The 17372-nt window shown below is 42.4% G+C and overlaps 1 gene segment (V, D, J or C); it reads left to right on the plus strand.

The window, feature by feature from the left end:
• The first annotated feature begins 1529 nt into the window (after positions 1-1529).
• Positions 1530-13465, plus strand: LOC144584809 (immunoglobulin lambda constant 6-like). The segment is given in 4 exon segments: positions 1530-1590; positions 2251-2362; positions 2540-2604; positions 12936-13465. Coding segments are annotated over 4 exon segments (558 nt in total).
• The last annotated feature ends 3907 nt before the right edge of the window (positions 13466-17372 follow it).

Consider the following 17372-nt stretch of genomic DNA (forward strand, 5'->3'; position numbering starts at 1 on the left):
CGATCCTTTCCAAATGCTACTTCAGCCCATCAAGGCTGATTTCTGCCCTATGTGGTTCCATCCCCACCTCCACCTCCATCTCTGTACTCCCTCCCCTGAAGATCCTCTGTAGGTGAGTCCCTGAGGTTATGAATACCTTAATAAAATTTGATACACTTCATTGGTGTGACTTCTTTCTCAAGGGATGAAGAACCTAAGATTAGACCTGGAATCCTGTGGGGTCAAGCCGGAGGACCTCTTGTGTTGGCCACATAGTAGAATTACAAGCAAAAACTACCCTCAACGACAGCCGAACGACACAAAGGGGAGGGATTCAAACTTTCAAGTGAATCTTGCATTCTAAACGAGAGAGACCAGGACCTTCAAAATTCCCCACAAGATTCAGATAGAGGTTCCACAATTCACCACACTGTAGGGACTTATACACGAGGGTACGCAGTTGTGGTCTATCCTCTACTTAGGGCGCACTTGACATAGCCTGTGTATGAGAAGAACGCTGGGGCCAGAACAACGTTCAGTGGACCTTCTGACTGAGCAGACCCAAAGCATTTTTCTGCCTGAGCCCAGAAGCAGCGTCTACTCCTTCTTGTTTAAAGGACCTAATGATCCACACTAGCCAAAGGAACTAATTAGCTATTTGTTGCCCTTTTCATGTGCCTTAAATCTACTTCCTCAGACAGCTGTCAGCCTAATCAGAAGGACATTCCTCCTTCAGACAGTCAGGCAGCATCTGTAAGAAACCACAACCCATTTCAACACAATTTATTCTCTTTTTTATAGTATTTATTTAGGGAAATGAACAGCTTTTACTAGGAGCTGTTTAACTCTCTTTTCCAGCAACAGGGACTTTGAATGGGAAAAAACAAGGAGGGTTGAGGGTATGGAGTTTTATCAGCTTTGCTCAGAGGGTTGATGTAAATAATGATGGTAAAAAAAACAGATCAATAAATGTTAGTCTCAGGGAGATTCATATGTCCTGTTCCCTTCCTCTCCCCCTTCTCACTTCTCTTCCAGAAAAAAAATGGAAATCCAACAACACGCCAAGTACATGCCTCACTCCATTATGACACCACATATCTGGGAATGCACATTGTGTGCTTCCATGCTGTCCCTATGTCCCATTGAGTCATCTCCCATTTAGGTCTCTTGTAAGGTGTCCAAGCTAGATGAGATATTGACTTTTCTTACTGCCAGCCACCTAACCAGGTTTCCATGGCTGAGCAGGGATGGGATTCATGAGAAAAAATAAGTGTGACGTCCACCCTCGTGCCTCTTTTCCTTGACCTTCAAGCCTCAGAGCACTCTCCTCTTTTCACTGCTGCCACCAGGTGATCCCTAAATCTCCTCTTTTCACTGCTGCCACCAGGTGATCCCTAAATCACCTTTACCTCAGAAAGATTCAGGTCCACTCCAAGTTCTTTTAAATAAAGCTTTGGTTTATTGATACAATAAGGTACAGCAAATATCAGCATGTGACTAGAACGGAGCTTGTTCTTGCACATGGGGTAAGCATATTTCTCTGGGGCAAAATGACAAAGCCAGCTTCCTACACATGTTTGATGGATCTGGACCCCAAGGAAGAATTTGAAGGTATGTCTTTGTTAAGCAGAGGACAAGCTTATAACGTTCGCAAAAAAATAATTCATGTGATGACGTCTCTGCTGGGATTGTAAAATATGACAGAGGTCATCAAAGCATTCTGGAGTGTCCATGATGCCATCATGAGCATTTCTGGGGGACATCACCTATCTCCACAAGAACATGTTGGGCAAGCAGCACATGCCATATCCAAAGTGTTAGGAAATGGGGTGTTGGTCCTCATAGGAAAGATCCAATCAGAACCTTGAATTAGAACCTTCATAATCATTATTCCATGGGCTCCAGAACTCAATGCACTCTGAGTATAACCAGGCTAGTCTGGGCCGTGGGAGACGGAAGCCCACATAAGAATTTCATGGATTGAGTTTTGACTATTGCTGGAGTCACTCAGTTCTTGATGCACTGCAACTGTGATCAAAACACACAAGGTGATAAAGTTATCTAAGAGTTAAGATATAAGCATCCCTTTATTAAGGAAGTCCATATTTACATGTAGAAAAACAGACCACTGAGTTTAATTAAAAAGAACCTGAGCATAGGGGAACCTTTGTTGAGGACAAAGCCATCGGTGAGACCTTTTCCAAGATTCGCCATCAACCACACAAGACAAGGCATTTCCACAGATCACATGAATCTCCTCAATCACTCAAGGATTAATGGAGAAAGGAACTCATCCTGTGATCAGTCCGTCATGCAACTGCTGGAAAGACTCCGGATCCTTGCGGAGGGCCAAGAGGATCTTCTTTGCCCAAACATTGAACAGGTAGGTTGATCACCTGTCATCTAAAAGGCACCTTCCACTAGATCATCTTTGGAAGAGGGAATTGCTTCATCCTAGCACGACCAATGGCTGGCCTTCTAGAAGTCCCCTCTATTGCCATAGGGAATAGACATGGCTTTTCTCTGATAGGTGACAAGGGCCCTTCAGAGCCTTGAGCAGGATTTTGTACAGCTCTGTGTCACTGTGGTATGTCTTTGGAGGAGGAACCTATCTCACCATCACTGGTAAGTCATGTATTTGTCACAGTCTCCCCTTCCCTGTTGAAATATTTTACTTTTTTCACCCTTTCTCCCCTCTTTATTCTCTCATGACATCATGTTGCTCTTGACTTTTGAATTATTTCATGTAGGAGTAGCCGTTAATAAGTAGTAAGCTTTTCATAATCCATGGAGCAAAGGATTTCAGGTCCCTTTTGACTTGCCTCTTCTATCCTCTCTGAGGATGTGGGGCCATGTACGAGACCTTTTCTCCGTCTTTCTGCAATGAGCTGTGCAACTAGTAGACATGTTAATGTGTTGCAAAGCAGCCAAGAGTCTGGAGGCACCTTAAAGGCTAGCAGGCTTCCTTTGGCATCATCTTCTCTGGACTTCAGACACTCAAAGGCATCTGAGAAAGGGGGTCACTGTCCACAATCCTGATGCCAAGCACTGCAAACAGAGAAGGGGAACTTGAGCTTTGCCCCCAGGGTAAGAGAATCTGAGAGCAGCAAACTCTTGAACCAAATCTACTGCTATTAAGGATATGCCGTATTTTTCCATGTATAAGATGCCCTCAATTTTCTAATCCAAAATTAAGAAATCTAAGTGGGACTTAGCAAGTGTAGGGGGAAAGGGATCAAAGTGCTGCAGGATCGCTTTGATCCCTGCTTTCCTATTCATTTGTTTTTGTTCTCTCCTCAGCTTACTTCCGTGCATAAGACGATCCTCAATTTTTAGTCTAAAGATTTTAGACAAAAGTATAGTCTTATACACGGAAAATATGGTATGTAGCCACACCTCCAGAATAGATCCATTTTCCCTTTCTTTTTTGAAGTGTCCCCTTTCTTTTTGGAGAGGGCCAGCCTTTCTTCTCCTCCTCGTTCTTGAGGGGGGCCAACACTCACACCCCAGGGTGGAATGGAGGGAACAGGGATCTTCTTGCCTCAGGTGCCCAAATGGTTAGATACGCCTTTCCTCATGGCAAGGTGGACCCATATCCCCTTGCTCCTTTTCTTACACTGGGGAAATGGGACAAGGTTTTGGAAGTGTCTTTTTGTGGCTAAGCCCAGATTCCAAAACAACTTTACCAGTTAATGCAAAATAGAGCAAGAAAATGGAATTGCAGCTGAAGTCCCTTTAGCTCCCAAGACAATGAGAACTTTTCATGGGATTCCTATGATTCGATTGCCACCTATCTAACATAAATTACTCTGTATTTGCGAAGGCTTTCACGGCCAGGATCTAATGGTTGTTGTGGGTTTTTCAGGCTCTTTGGCCGTGTTCTGAAGGTTGTTCTTCCTAATGTTTCGCCAGTCTCTGTGGCCGGCATCTTCAGAGGACCTCTAAAGAGACTGGCGAAACATTAGGAAGAACAACCTTCAGAACATGGCCAAAGAGCCAGAAAAACCCACAACAACCAATAAGTTACTCTTTTAAAGAGATACATTGATGGGTAGTTTGGCAATCCAAAGCAATGAGCTTTTAATCAATCCATCAAAAACATTGCAGGAGAATTGCCTATTTATCAAACAGGCAATCTACATCTGTTTATTGGAAAGGTATGTTTACACAGGAAGAGAGAGAAGGAGAGAGAGAGAGGGAAGTCGACTTTCTGAATGAAATGCAACTAACCATGAATGGAGTTACAATTCCATTTTGGAGTGAATGTTGCCTTCTGCTTAGGTCGGTCTTAGATGGCCAGAATAGAGCTGCTGGAGAATGCCTGCAGCTACATCTCATGAATTGATGCTTTCTCCACCTCCTCCTGCTGAAAATCGACAGCAACAGGCTCCAGTTTTGATAAAACAAGGACAAGTATTGATTTTTATACCCCCCAACCATGACAGGCAATAGATGAGTTTTTTAAATATAAAAGCAAGGAACTGCAAACGCTAGCTCCCATCTTTTCAAATGTCAAGGAAAAATCAGTGGATGTGTCCTCCAGCTGACCTCCTTATCCTGCAAACTGTGTACTGCATTTTGTCTCTTCTGGTCAATCTTACGAGAGTCTCTTGCACAGGGTTGCAGCCATACATGCCCATTAACAACACAGTGCAAAAGGAAGCTCTTCTCTTGGGAGGGGTTGCTTCCAGGTAAAGGCAGAGCGTAGAAATTTTACTTCTTTGGAATGGAGCTCCAGAGACCTTTACCAGCCTTGCCACTGGGCACCCGTCTTTCCCCAGATTCCCCTGACATGTAATCTAAAAAAGGAATTTTTCCACACTGTCATAATATCCTGAGCTAAAGAGAGACTGCACAACTTCTATTTAAGATTTATGCCTATTCGTATCTCACACCTTGGTGCCTTTCTCCAGTAACACAAGGAGAATATGGAATCCCAGGGACAATGCTCAGGACACGTGGGTGAACAGAACCGTCTTCATCTGCTAGTGTGCTACTTCTTCCCCATTATAAATTCTCAACTACTTTTAGAAAACATGGAATAATTCCAGTTGGGGAGGGCTCATGTTGTATATGTGTCAGGTGGAGTTCCAAACTACGTCAAAGTCAAAACTCTAACTTAAAGGAGCCAGTTTTTCTCCACCTTAGAATCTTAGAAGCTCCTTGATCTCCTGAAGGACAGGTTTTCCACCATGGGATTCAAACTGCCTACATATTGTGCTGCTTTAGACTACATAATGGAAGTCACATGACCAATTGCTCCATCAATATGTCTATTGAATTTATTATGCTGGCTGGGGGATGCTGGGATTTGTAATTCAAAAGGATTTTTTTTGCCAAGCTCCAGACATGTAGTTCCTCCATGAAGAGCGTGGGAATTCTTGCATATGTATGCATGTGATCTGAAAAGACACAAAGCAGTCTCAGCTCCCAAATTCATTATCCAGTCATGTGCTGGTGAGAATCCTATTCCTCCCTTAAAAGCTCATGTTCTTGGCATTTGGGTCTAAAGAAGGTTGCTTAACCTTCCTTAGACAGCTAATCAAAAGCCCTGCTCTAGTCAAATATGAATGCATGGCTCCCATGATTTATCTTGTCCAGTAGATTTAGAATTTGTTTCTTGTAAGAAATTTAGAATTCAGTGTTTATGTGATGGCTACAATCCTGTTCCTCAGCACAGGAATTGCCCTACAGTAGGCCCATTGAATCAATAAGGGACTGTTGAAGCTCTTCCTCCATATGCTCTGTTGATTCTATTCGTAGTTGTGACTGACTTCAGCTTCAAATGTCACAGGAGAGGGGGTCCATTTAAATCAATAGAACATACAGAGGAACTGACTCACTGTAGATTCAATGGGCCTACTCTAGTGCGATAAGTTTCAGCAACAAGATTCTAGCCACTGAAGTTCTGACTATGTTAAAATTCAGATAAATTAACCTCAAACTTTTGGATTTCTTTTTAAGTTTTTAAGTTTTAATGAATTATGCCATTAGAACTTGTAAGGGTGAGGAAGCAAATTCTGAACATTCCCTTGTGACAAAGAGGCCTGCAATGGAAGGATATTAGTTGTGACATTCTAAGATGAGTCAACAGTAAAACTGGTTTCCACATGGACTGACTCCTTTGTAAAGTCCTTGTAAAAGGGTGGAACTACTTGGGTAGCAGAGCCAAAGTTCTAGTTCTTCTCATTGGTTATATTCTAGCAGGAATCTGGCACAGAACTCTGAATTTAGGATGATGAATCATACAAATCTGGCTTCAATGTACAGAGGCAGCTCCACAGGACTTGTTGGTGGACTGGGTCTAGAACTTCCAAATGATCGTAGAAGAAATTCCCATTCCAATGAACTTTCTATTGAGCCCTTTTATGGGATTAAAAGTTGAAGGATGAGGATGTCTCACTTTTATTTAGCACTTCAGTCCCACAGTTCTCTACAGACACACAGACCACAGACGTCCACAAAAACTCTCTAAGGTCATTTCTTGCTTACTTAAAATCCTGTCTCACAATATTTTGCTAACTCAGAAGGCTTTCTGTCCACGAGCACCAAGTGCAATTTCATCAACTGTTTAATCTCTTGCACAACCAGCTAACAAACTTTCCCCATGTGTTGCAGGTCAGCCACCTGTACCGCCTAAAGTGCACCTTTTCCCTCCGTCTCAGGAAGAGCTCAAGAGTAAGGGCAAAGGCACCTTGGTGTGTCTCGTAGATGGCTTTCACCCAAAGACCGTCCAAGTCAACTGGCAGGCTGATGGGAAAGCCATCTCCTCGGGAGTGCAAACCAGCGAGCCCGCCAAACAGGGTGACAAGTATATGGCCACCAGTTACCTGACCGTCACTCCCTCAGACTGGGAAAACCATCAGAGATACAGCTGCATAGTGACGCACGACGGGAAGACCTTCGAGGAGGTGGTGAAGCCATCCGCGTGTCCATAAATGTTGGAGAGCTTGGATTTGGCTCTCCTGTGCCTGGCTCTAGGGAGGAATAACGCCTCCTTCATGGACCAAATCCTAATGCGGGTTCATCCATAAAGGCACATTTCTCTCCTATGTAGTTCCTTTTCCCTTCTCCTCTGTTCTCTCTTCAATTTTCTGTCCATATTGGCTTCTATTGTTAGCACATTAATAAAATGTTGATCCATTTCATTGGGGCTGTTTATTGGTCAAGAACAAGTCAACTGTAGGTCTATTGCCTTTCAATAGTTCTAGAGGTTGTTCCTAAGACGTCATTTGATTACTACCCATCTCTTTCTTCTTGATTACATTTCTATTTTGCTTTAATAGCAGTGACATGATCTAGGGACTCAGATGCACAGAACTTAATCCCATACCAGACGTTCTACTGTTCAATTCCCAGTTGACTTTCTTAATGCCCTTTAAAGAAGGCTGGTTCCCACCCCAGGGCCACAGATATTTGAAGTGATTCCACAGCCTGCACGCACATTCACACACAGACCAATGATAGTCCTATTATTCCCCTGAAAAAATGGAAAGTGGATTTGGGATCAGGCTGAATCCATGATGCTTTTTAACTGTTTCCTCGACAGTTTTAGGGTGGGAGTTGGGGGGCAGATCCTAAATGATACGGACAGTAATAAGACCAAAACATTACTCTTGGATCTGTTTTACTACCAAATCTAATATAGCAATTCCTGCCCAAACTGGCAAAAATAAGGCATTCAGTATATCTCCATTCTAGATGCTTCATGAAGATTCCCTTGACTCCAAAGGCTTAAAGTAGAGCCATTTTTAAAGAAAGAGCAATCTAGAAGGACAAGATAATGCATCGCAAAGGGTGTCACACAAGGACTCGGGTTACATGGGTCCACATCTTCACTCATAAACTCATGGTGTGCCAGCAATGGTACACCACTCCTCCATCATCTTGCATACCTGGAAAACCATATTAGAGTCACCCTTCATCAGAACTAATGTGACCACCCAGAAGATAACAGAAAACTACAAGAAATGGGGAAGAGTCTAAACTGCATCTTGACTCAGAACCTACCATTATAAACCTCACATTCTCACATTCACAAATACAATTAACGTTGATGAACAGAGCTTCTTACAGCCTTTCTGCTATAGCATTTACTGCCTCAGAAGTTGTCATTTGGGATATGGCCCCAATCACAGCTCCATTAAGTGGGCAAGAAGCCAGTCTTTGTTTAGATTTTTGACATGTACTCCCAAGAGGTTAAACACACTTCATTGGCAACCAGGGAAGCCACCATAAAACAAGTACAACTTGCCAAAGAATCAGGAGGGCTCTTGATCTCTTCTGCCAAACCCTACCGGGGGGGGGGCACTCAGTAAGGAAATCAACAGCTAGAGAAGACTGATTTGAATCCACGGAATTTACAGAGGAGTTGACTCAAAAAATCCTCTTTGATTCCAGGGGCCAACTCTAGTGGGATTTGCTGTGGATTTGGGCCAAAGTCCTTCTTGAAACTCTGCATTATAACAAGTGACTTGCAGATTGTCCTGGCTTGCCAACTGACACACACACCCCAACCTTTGCTTTCTGCCTGTCCCCAAATATAAGAGTCCTCTCGGATCAGAACAAACACCCCTCGCAACCAGCATCCTATTTCCTGCCCTATAGAGCTGCAAGACAAATATGGTTCCAAGGAATTTCCAAGCAGAGTATGAAACGTCAGATCCTGGCGTTCTACCTTCTTTGTTCACAACAAACAGCCTTCCACTTTAAGCCAAGCCATGGAGTTGCAATGAATGGTATGATGGCCACCATGTGTTTAGGCCTACCATGCATTTTACCTGTGTCTCAAGGATAAAGGCTTCCTACCTCTTCTGTTTGGAGAAAGGCCAAAGGTAGCCCCAAGTCAAGCCGTCAATAAAACTCCCTTCTCCAAGAGAGGAAGGGAATCTGCTAAGGACGACCCTCATTCCCCATTTTGTCCTTGAGATGCAGTCCAGGCCATTGCACCATTGGGGAGCCTGCATCTCTAGGAACTACAAAATCCATGATGCAAAGCAGTTAGGATCCAAAGAGCGATCTGCTCGTCCATCCAAGGGGTAGACAGGTTACGGGCAGGAAATGGTGAATGCTAGCAGTAAACAGGGAGAAGACAGATCCACAGGAACAAAGCAGATCTTTCTTCTGCCCTTAAGCATCCATATACTCTGAATTTCAAGTTTATTGGAATATTACCCCTCCAAAGCTCTCCACGCAGTCACTGTTAAACAACTGACTTCTCAAAGGGTTAAGAGGAGAGCTGACACTTCATTACACACACACATCTATTTACTGTGTATATATCTCTTGAAAAGAAGGGACCAGGGCTTCGGGTTCACAATTATAACACATACGAAGCTGCGCTTCTTTTGTGACTCTGGGGCCTTTTCTAAGAACTTTCAGTCACCTGGACGGACCATGAGCAGCCATTGATGCCCGTCCCGGATCTGTCAAACAATTATGGATAATTCACCTTGACTCTCCATTTAGAAATGGATACCAAAGACATAGGTGAAGCTCATACGCTTGCAAGGAGTAAGAGTCAGTTGTGTAAAAATGGACCATGCCATTGTTGTGAATTGCTATCAAGACCCACAACATTTGTCAACTAAGGCAAAGAGGGTAAATATTGTTTTCTGTTTAGATTCTGCATTCAGTTCCAACCTTTTTGCTAATGGACACTGTCTATCAAAAGAATGATCCACATGCACACTCGCCTCTTCGTAGGATTGGTGTGGACCAGTTTCCTCTGCTATCAAAGGTAGGAGGTTTTTGTATTGCAGTGCATCACTGTGGATTGTCTTTGGAGGAGGAACCCGTTTGACTGTCACTGGTAAGTCACTAAACTTATCACCTACTTTTCTGTTTCTTTGAAAATAACTTAATTTCCCCCCCCCGGTTTTCTCTTTCTTCTACTATCTGCATAGGATCTTTAATAAGAAGCGGATTTCTAAGCATAGTCAGCCAGGATGTTTAAATTTCCCTTCTCTCTTCCCATCCCCATGTTGGAAATGTCTTTTGACTTGGGTCCATGAGATAAGGGATGAAAATCTGTCCAGAACCAGACTCAGATTCTCGCAGGACCTTTTACTGTGGGATGGAGAAACATATCAAGGGATCAGAATTTCAGTAAATTTTATTGTAATATATGTTAAAACAACATGGGTTGTGGATCTACACCCTGCCCTCATGCTGGAGAACTAGACTTGACTACAACTGGGAGAGACTAGAAACTCTACTCCTATGAGGTTTTGGTCTGGTTTCTCCTCTGGGATTTCATCAAAATGTTTATACAATGAAGAACTCTCTAGCTTTATAACTTCGCAATCCAGATCACCTACAGCCAAACAATGTGCTCCAAATTAAAGAGAACTTCTATATTGTTTTTGAATGTTAATGACAATGGGAGAGGTCCAACTGTAACTCTCCATTAGAGTAGACCTGTTAAACGGATTTTGCATGAGAGGTCAAGACCATTGGAAGTTCCAGGTATTCAATGAGTCATATATAATGTGATTCCTCCTCAGAGGTGGTTCCAGATATAATTCTTGATAACAGTCAGACAGAAATCAAGGGCATTTTAGTGTCTTATTTTCTTACGAAAATACTTTTTGCTGATCTCCATTTTTCTGTTCTAAGAATCTCGGTATAGACCCAATTCGCTGTCCACTAGCATGAAGTAGAAGGAAAAATGGGACTGCCTCTGCTTTAATGTTTAGTAACTTAGCAAATCAGGCTAGAATCCTACTGTCGATTTACACTTACATTAGAGAAATCCCATAAGTCTTGGTGCCAAATTGTTGCTCATTAATGGTTTCATTCTGAAGGGACACACCCAAACAAGGTACACAATAAGCGCCCTCTAGCAATTTGCTCCCAAGACTGAGGCAAATTTCCTTACCAAGCCATGACTCAGGATAATGATTCTGGAAGAAAGGCCCAGAGTCAGTGAGATTTATTCCCAGGAAATTCATGCAAGCCTGAAATAAAAAGCTTTAGCCTGCATTTTGCACTTTTTATAAAAACGGCATCAATTGATACGTAACTTTCAGTATTCAGAGTGAGGGCTATGCATTAATTAATTACATCTCCTCCGGTGTGCATGTCAGGTGTTATCCATGTCCTTACACGTATGTATAAAGACAAAACAGCATGATGGTTTACATGGAAATGGAGCCGTCCCTTTGATGGGTTAAATCCAATGGTTCATCCTAGCTAGAATGGACCCTTTAAGCCAGTGGTCCCCAACCTTGGGCCTCCAGATGTTCTTGGACTACAACTCCCAGATGTCTTCGCCACCACCTCTGCTGGCCAGGATTTCTGGGAGTTGAAGTCCAAGAACATCTGGAGGCCCAAGGTTGGGGACCTCTGCTTTAAGCCATCCAGGAACTTACAAATCCCATTTGTCCAGTGTTTCTTTTGGTGGGACTCTCTGAAGCTCTGTAGAGCCATTCCCAGATGGAAGAAACCTCTGAGTATCTGAAGCTACTTCTCTGGAGCTGCTCTTTTTCTTATTGATGGGAATTTGTAGGCAGATCCATGCATGGGAAGACTCAATGGAAAAAAATTATTATCCATCAGTGTCCAGAGGCTAGGTAAACAGTCTTCAAGATGTCGCTAGAGCTTGGGGAAGTTTCTTTTTTGAACTGGACGTTCCAGAAACGCTACACATCAGTAAACAGAGGAATTTTACTGGCTTGGGTAGAAGCTACACTTCAAAGAAGTAACTTTCCCAAGTTCTGGATGTCAAAGAGTCTTGGTAGGTTTGGCTACAGAAGGTCAGTGGTCCTCATTCTTGGAGGAGTTATTTCATGGTGGCTTCCATGCTTGGCAATGAACTCCGTTTCTTTGGTAGAGAAGACATGGCCCAAATCAAAATGGAGATCATTTTAGCTACAAAGATAATCTAAAATTGAATTAAGAGCTTCAGAGTATTTCTTCACAATAATAAGGGGTTGGGTAAAATCACTCCTTGTCATGCTTGTCCACCCAAGAAGCCATTTCCTTTCGAGAATCTTGAGATCCATCTCTGTAACCAATTCCGAATTCTCCACTGGAATTGACAGCCAATACATATCTCGGTCTACTTGGGAACACAGTTTATCCACTTTTAGGTGTAACTAATTTAATAATGGAGTGTGGTCAAGTCAATTTTCACTTATGCTGAGCCTTTCCGAGGATTTTCCAGGTAGTGGTTGGCTATTCCCTGCTTCTGAAGGTGCCCTGAGACTATGCAGCTTGCTGGAGGCTACATAGGTTGACCTCCCAGGAGGCACAGAAGGGAATCAAATTCCCAACTTCTCTTTCACCATGGAGAGAAAAGGATGGATCTCTGATCATTAGTGGAGCTTGCTTTTGAAAGTGCTGTTCTAAAAAGAGCTCTAATGCTCTCGTTTTATGACATAGGAACTAAATGAAGGAAAGATTTTTCTGGGTGAGGGGGGGGCGATCCTTTTGGATACATCATGGAAAGAATTCAAGCTTCCATGATGGCAGAAGCAAAAAAAAATTTGTGAGGAGAATAGGCTGAATTTATAGGGGATTTCTATGGCATAGAGGAGGTTGTGATCATTCTGTTATACAGAGAATGTGTCTCCACCTTCACACAACACACCTCAGCTTTCAGCCCTCACGCAGATTCCTGTCTTATCGCTTATATCTCTGGATTTGATATAACATTTAGCATTAACATTTCTTGCGTTGACTCTGAATAATTTGTACATGACTGGATATGATTTGGAACTGAACACCTAAAGATATAATAGGTTTTATGCTCCAGACGGAGGTACAACGGCCATTTTCTGAATCTTAGAACTTCATGAGATATTAATCTTCTATGGGGGTTCTTCATTCTTTTACCAATAGGCAGGTCATGACTACATTCCACAGCCTTGAAAAGTTGGGGAGATTCAACTATGCTTCCATGAGCTAACCTTAACTTCGTCGAAATATTAAAGAAAATGCTTCTTCTCTTTCAGGTCAGCCACCTGTCCCGCCTAAAGTGCATCTCTTCCCTCCGTCTCAGGAAGAGATCAAGATCAAGGGCAAAGGCACCCTGGTCTGTCTCGTAGACGGCTTTCACCCAAAGACCGTCCAAGTCAACTGGCAGGCTGATGGGAAAGCCATCTCCTCAGGAGTGCAAACCAGCGAGCCCGCCAAACAGGGTGACAAGTATATGGCCACCAGTTACCTGACCGTCACTCCCTCAGACTGGGAAAACCATCAGAGATACAGCTGCATAGTGACGCACGACGGGAAGACCTTCGAGGAGGTGGTGAAGACATCTGCGTGTCAATAAATTTTGGAGAGCTTGGATTTGGCTCTCCCGTGCCTGGCTCTAGGGAGGAATCATGCTTCCTTCATGGGCCAAACCCGAATGCGGGTTCATTCATAAAGGCACATTTCCATCCTATGTAGTTCCTTTTCCCTTCTCCTCTGTTCTCACTTCAACTTTCTTTCCGTATTGGCTTCTAATGTTAGCACGTTAATAAAATGTTGATCCATTTCATTGGGGCTGTTTATTGGTCAAGAACAAGTCAACTGGAGGTCTATTGCCTTTCAATAGTTCTAGAGGTTGTTCCTAAGACGTCATTTGATTACTACCCATCTCTTTCTTCTTAATTACATTTCTGTTTTGCTTTAATATGAGCAGTGACATGTTCTAGGGACTCAGATGCACAGAACCTAATGCCATACCAGACGTTCTGCTGCTCAATTACTGCTCAACTTTCTTAATTCTATTTGAAGAAGACTGGTTGCCTTCCCAGAGCCAAGGATGTTTGAAGTGACCCCAAAGCCTGCACATACACTTCTACAGAGACAAGGAATGTCCTTCTCTTTTTTCAGAGAAGAGCCATCTGCTTTGGAGATCATTACTCCATGTTTCTGACCATTCCCCTTAATAATGAGAAGATGGATTTGAGATCAGGATGCATCCAGGATTCCGTTCAATGGGTCCTTGAAATATTTCCCAGCAGTTGGGGGGTTCAGATCCTTTATGTTACTGGTCATAGCAAAGCATTCGGGTTGTGAATTATTTGGGAAGCTTCTCTGGGCTCCAAAGTGTTAAATTAAAACATTTCCTAAAAAGGAATGAGCAATGGGGGAGGCAGGATTGTTCATTGCTAAAGCTTCAGGTTACTTGAGTTCAATACTCAACTCAACCTCAGAAGCATCTTAGGTATCACCAATGGTAAACCACTGCTTGAACATCTCATGAACATGGAAAACCACGTTAGAGTCAACATTAATCAGAAGCGAATTGGCACCCATAATGTAACAAAGCAGCCCCAGAGATGGGGTAGAGAGTAAGGTGTGTATTGACCGGGAACTTGTCATAAAAATGCCTTTTTCACATGCACATATAGAGTTTCCTTTTCTTTAAACAATATTTCTGAAACAGCAACAGCTACTACAACATAGGTTTTGATATTGGATACAACCCCATTTCCATCAGTGCTATAATCCTGCCTTCATTTTGTACTCTGTACCACTGGTTGGCAGCCAACAGACACAACACAACAGTCCAGCTTCTCATGAACTTTAATATCTGACTCCTAGCTGTCCTTCAGCTTTTGATTCAAAGGGTTAGGTTTTCTGTCACATACATCACTAGTTGATGGACATCTGAGGGTGGAGGGGAGTCATGGTTCCCCATATTTATGAGAGCTCCTCCTTTGGAATGTCTGGATGGGGAAGGAAGTGGCAGCAACATAGGGCAAAATCCTGTTGCTTGGTATATTGATTCACACCAGAGTGAGCTCATTGAATCAATGGGAATTTCATTTATCGGTCCTATTCTAAATGCAATTTACTATGCAAAGAAAGTAACATTTAGAGTAGACCGATCTGAACTTACACAAGTTGACTCATCAATACCTCATTGATTCGATGGGCCAATTCTAGTGGGATTTCTGACACTGAGCAACAGGATTTTTCATAAGTGACTCACATAATGCCCTGGTGTGCCCACCAACTGCCCAAAGGTTTCGGCATCTGTCTCTCCTCAAACATAAGAGGCTTCTTAGATCAGAACAAATGCCCCACTCATCTCGCTTCCTTCTCCCCACCATACATACTTCCAAGACCAATATGCATCCAAGAGGTTTACAAGCAGAACATCAAGAGTAAGATCTTGGAATTCTACCTTGCTGGTTGACAACAAGCAGCCCTACACCTTCATTCTCTTTATGGAGTGGACTCTACAATTACTCTACATATCTTTACAATTATAACCATGCATTTTACCTGTGTCACAAGGATAAATACTTGCTGCTTGTTATATTTGGGGAAATGCTAATGGTAGCCATCAATTAATAGGACCGCCTTCTTAAATACAGGATGGGAATCTGATAAGGTCTTCCCAATAAGGTTCCCTCTAAGCTGGGTGCATGAACATGCACACAGTTGTCTTTCCTCTCCATGCAATGACAGAATCCTGCACACGGGACACGGGGGGGGGGGGGTAGAGTTACGCAAACATGCAGGGGCAAACCGGCCCTAGAGGGAGGCAGAACCCCAAGATGCAGTCCAGGCCATCGCACCATTTAGGAGTCTAACAAGAGATAATTTCCATGATAGATTTACTAATTCATGCCAGTGGTCATCCTGGCTGGTATATTCTTGATGTTGTAATATATATATAAAAATAATGCTTCCAATTTTTGTAATTCTGGGAAACTTCTGTTATATAGAAATCCTTTGTAGGAAGCAGAAGAATAATATGATGGCCATCTTACAACCATACCATGAAGAGCCATTGCCCATAGGTCACTTCCAGACAGAGATCAGTTCTGAATATCTCCAACCTGCAATGTCTTTTCATCTCTTTGGTCTGAATCCAAAGGGCAAACAAAACTGGTCCTGAGCCACTACTTGAAATAATCCAATGGCGTTCTTATGAGCAACCCAATCCACCTGTCTTGGGAGGCATCACCCTATTTGTCCACTGTATTAATTAAAATAGGAGAGGAACCTGAACTCTCATCACAACTTAGTTGTCTATGTGTATCCACAGGGAATACAAAATCCAAGATGTAATGTGGCTGTGGTCCAAAGAATGATCTGCTGGTCCATCCATGGGGCATCCAGGTTAAAAGCAGGACATGGTGAATGCTAGCAAGAAAAAGAGAGAAGCCAGATCCACAGGAACAAAGCTGATCTTTCTTCTGCCCTTTAGCATCCATACATAATTAGAAATATATATCTCCTTTCAAATGCATTGGGCTCACATTTGTAACACATACAAAGCTGCACTTCTTATGTGACTTCTAAGAAATCTAAGTCCCCTGGATGAGTAATGAGCAGCGATTTATGGCTGTTCCAGATCTGCCACAGAGTAATGGATAATGGAGCTTGACTCTTCATTCATATCCTCTCCATATATAAATGGACTCCATAGACACGGAAGAACCTCATAAAACCTTCAAAATGGACCTTGCCATTGTTGTGAATTCCTATCAAGAGCCACAACATGCGTCAATCAAGGCAAAGAAGGTAAATGTTGTTGTTTTCTGTTTAGACTATGTGTTGTTTTCCATTGACTGCAATACACTGTTTATTGAAGGAATTGTTGTTTTTGTCCATATGCACACTCTCTTTATTTTTTATTTATTTTATTTTATTTTATTTTATTGCAGGATTGGTGTGCACCAGTTTTCATCAAAGGTATCAGGTTTTTGAACAGCAGTGCATCACTGTGGGGTATCTTTGGAGGATGAACCCATTTGATGGTCACTGGTAAGTCACTAAACCTATTCTCAACATTGCTGTCTCTTTGACAATAACTTAATTTTCCTCTTGTTTTCTCTTTCTTTGGAGCTTTCCATCCACTGCCTCTGCTGATTCTTTAATAAGAACTGACGTTCTATGCAAAGGCAGTCAGAATGTTTACATTTAATTGCATCCCTTCTCTCTGCCCAAACCCAAGTTGGAAACCTCTTTTGATTTGGGTCCATGAGATAATATATGGAAATCAGGCTAGAACAAGACTCAGATTCTGGAATGACCTTTACTGTGAGACAGGAAAATGTACCAGTAAATTGGAAAAATACATTTAATTCGGATATTAAACCAACATGAGTTTGGGAGAATACATGCTGAACTTATGCAGGATAACTGGACTTGACTTCAATTGGTAAAAACTGGAAGCTCTAATTCTCTGGTTCTTTCCATTGATTTCTAAGCCAGTTTTTTTTTATTTAAAAATATATATGTACAATGAAGAGCCCTCTTGGTTTATAAAAACTTTGCAATCCAGATCAACAATTTGATTAAAAATTGTGCTAAAAATCAAAGAAGACTTCTAATTTTTATTTGAATGTTAAATATCATGGGATGGGTCCAACTGCAAGTCCCAACTAGAGAATTTAACATGATAGGTCAACACCATTGTAAATTCCATGTAATCAATGAGT

This window comes from Pogona vitticeps, chromosome 14, assembly GCF_051106095.1.
Source record: "Pogona vitticeps strain Pit_001003342236 chromosome 14, PviZW2.1, whole genome shotgun sequence".
In the NCBI taxonomy this organism is placed as follows: Eukaryota; Metazoa; Chordata; class Lepidosauria; order Squamata; family Agamidae; genus Pogona; species Pogona vitticeps.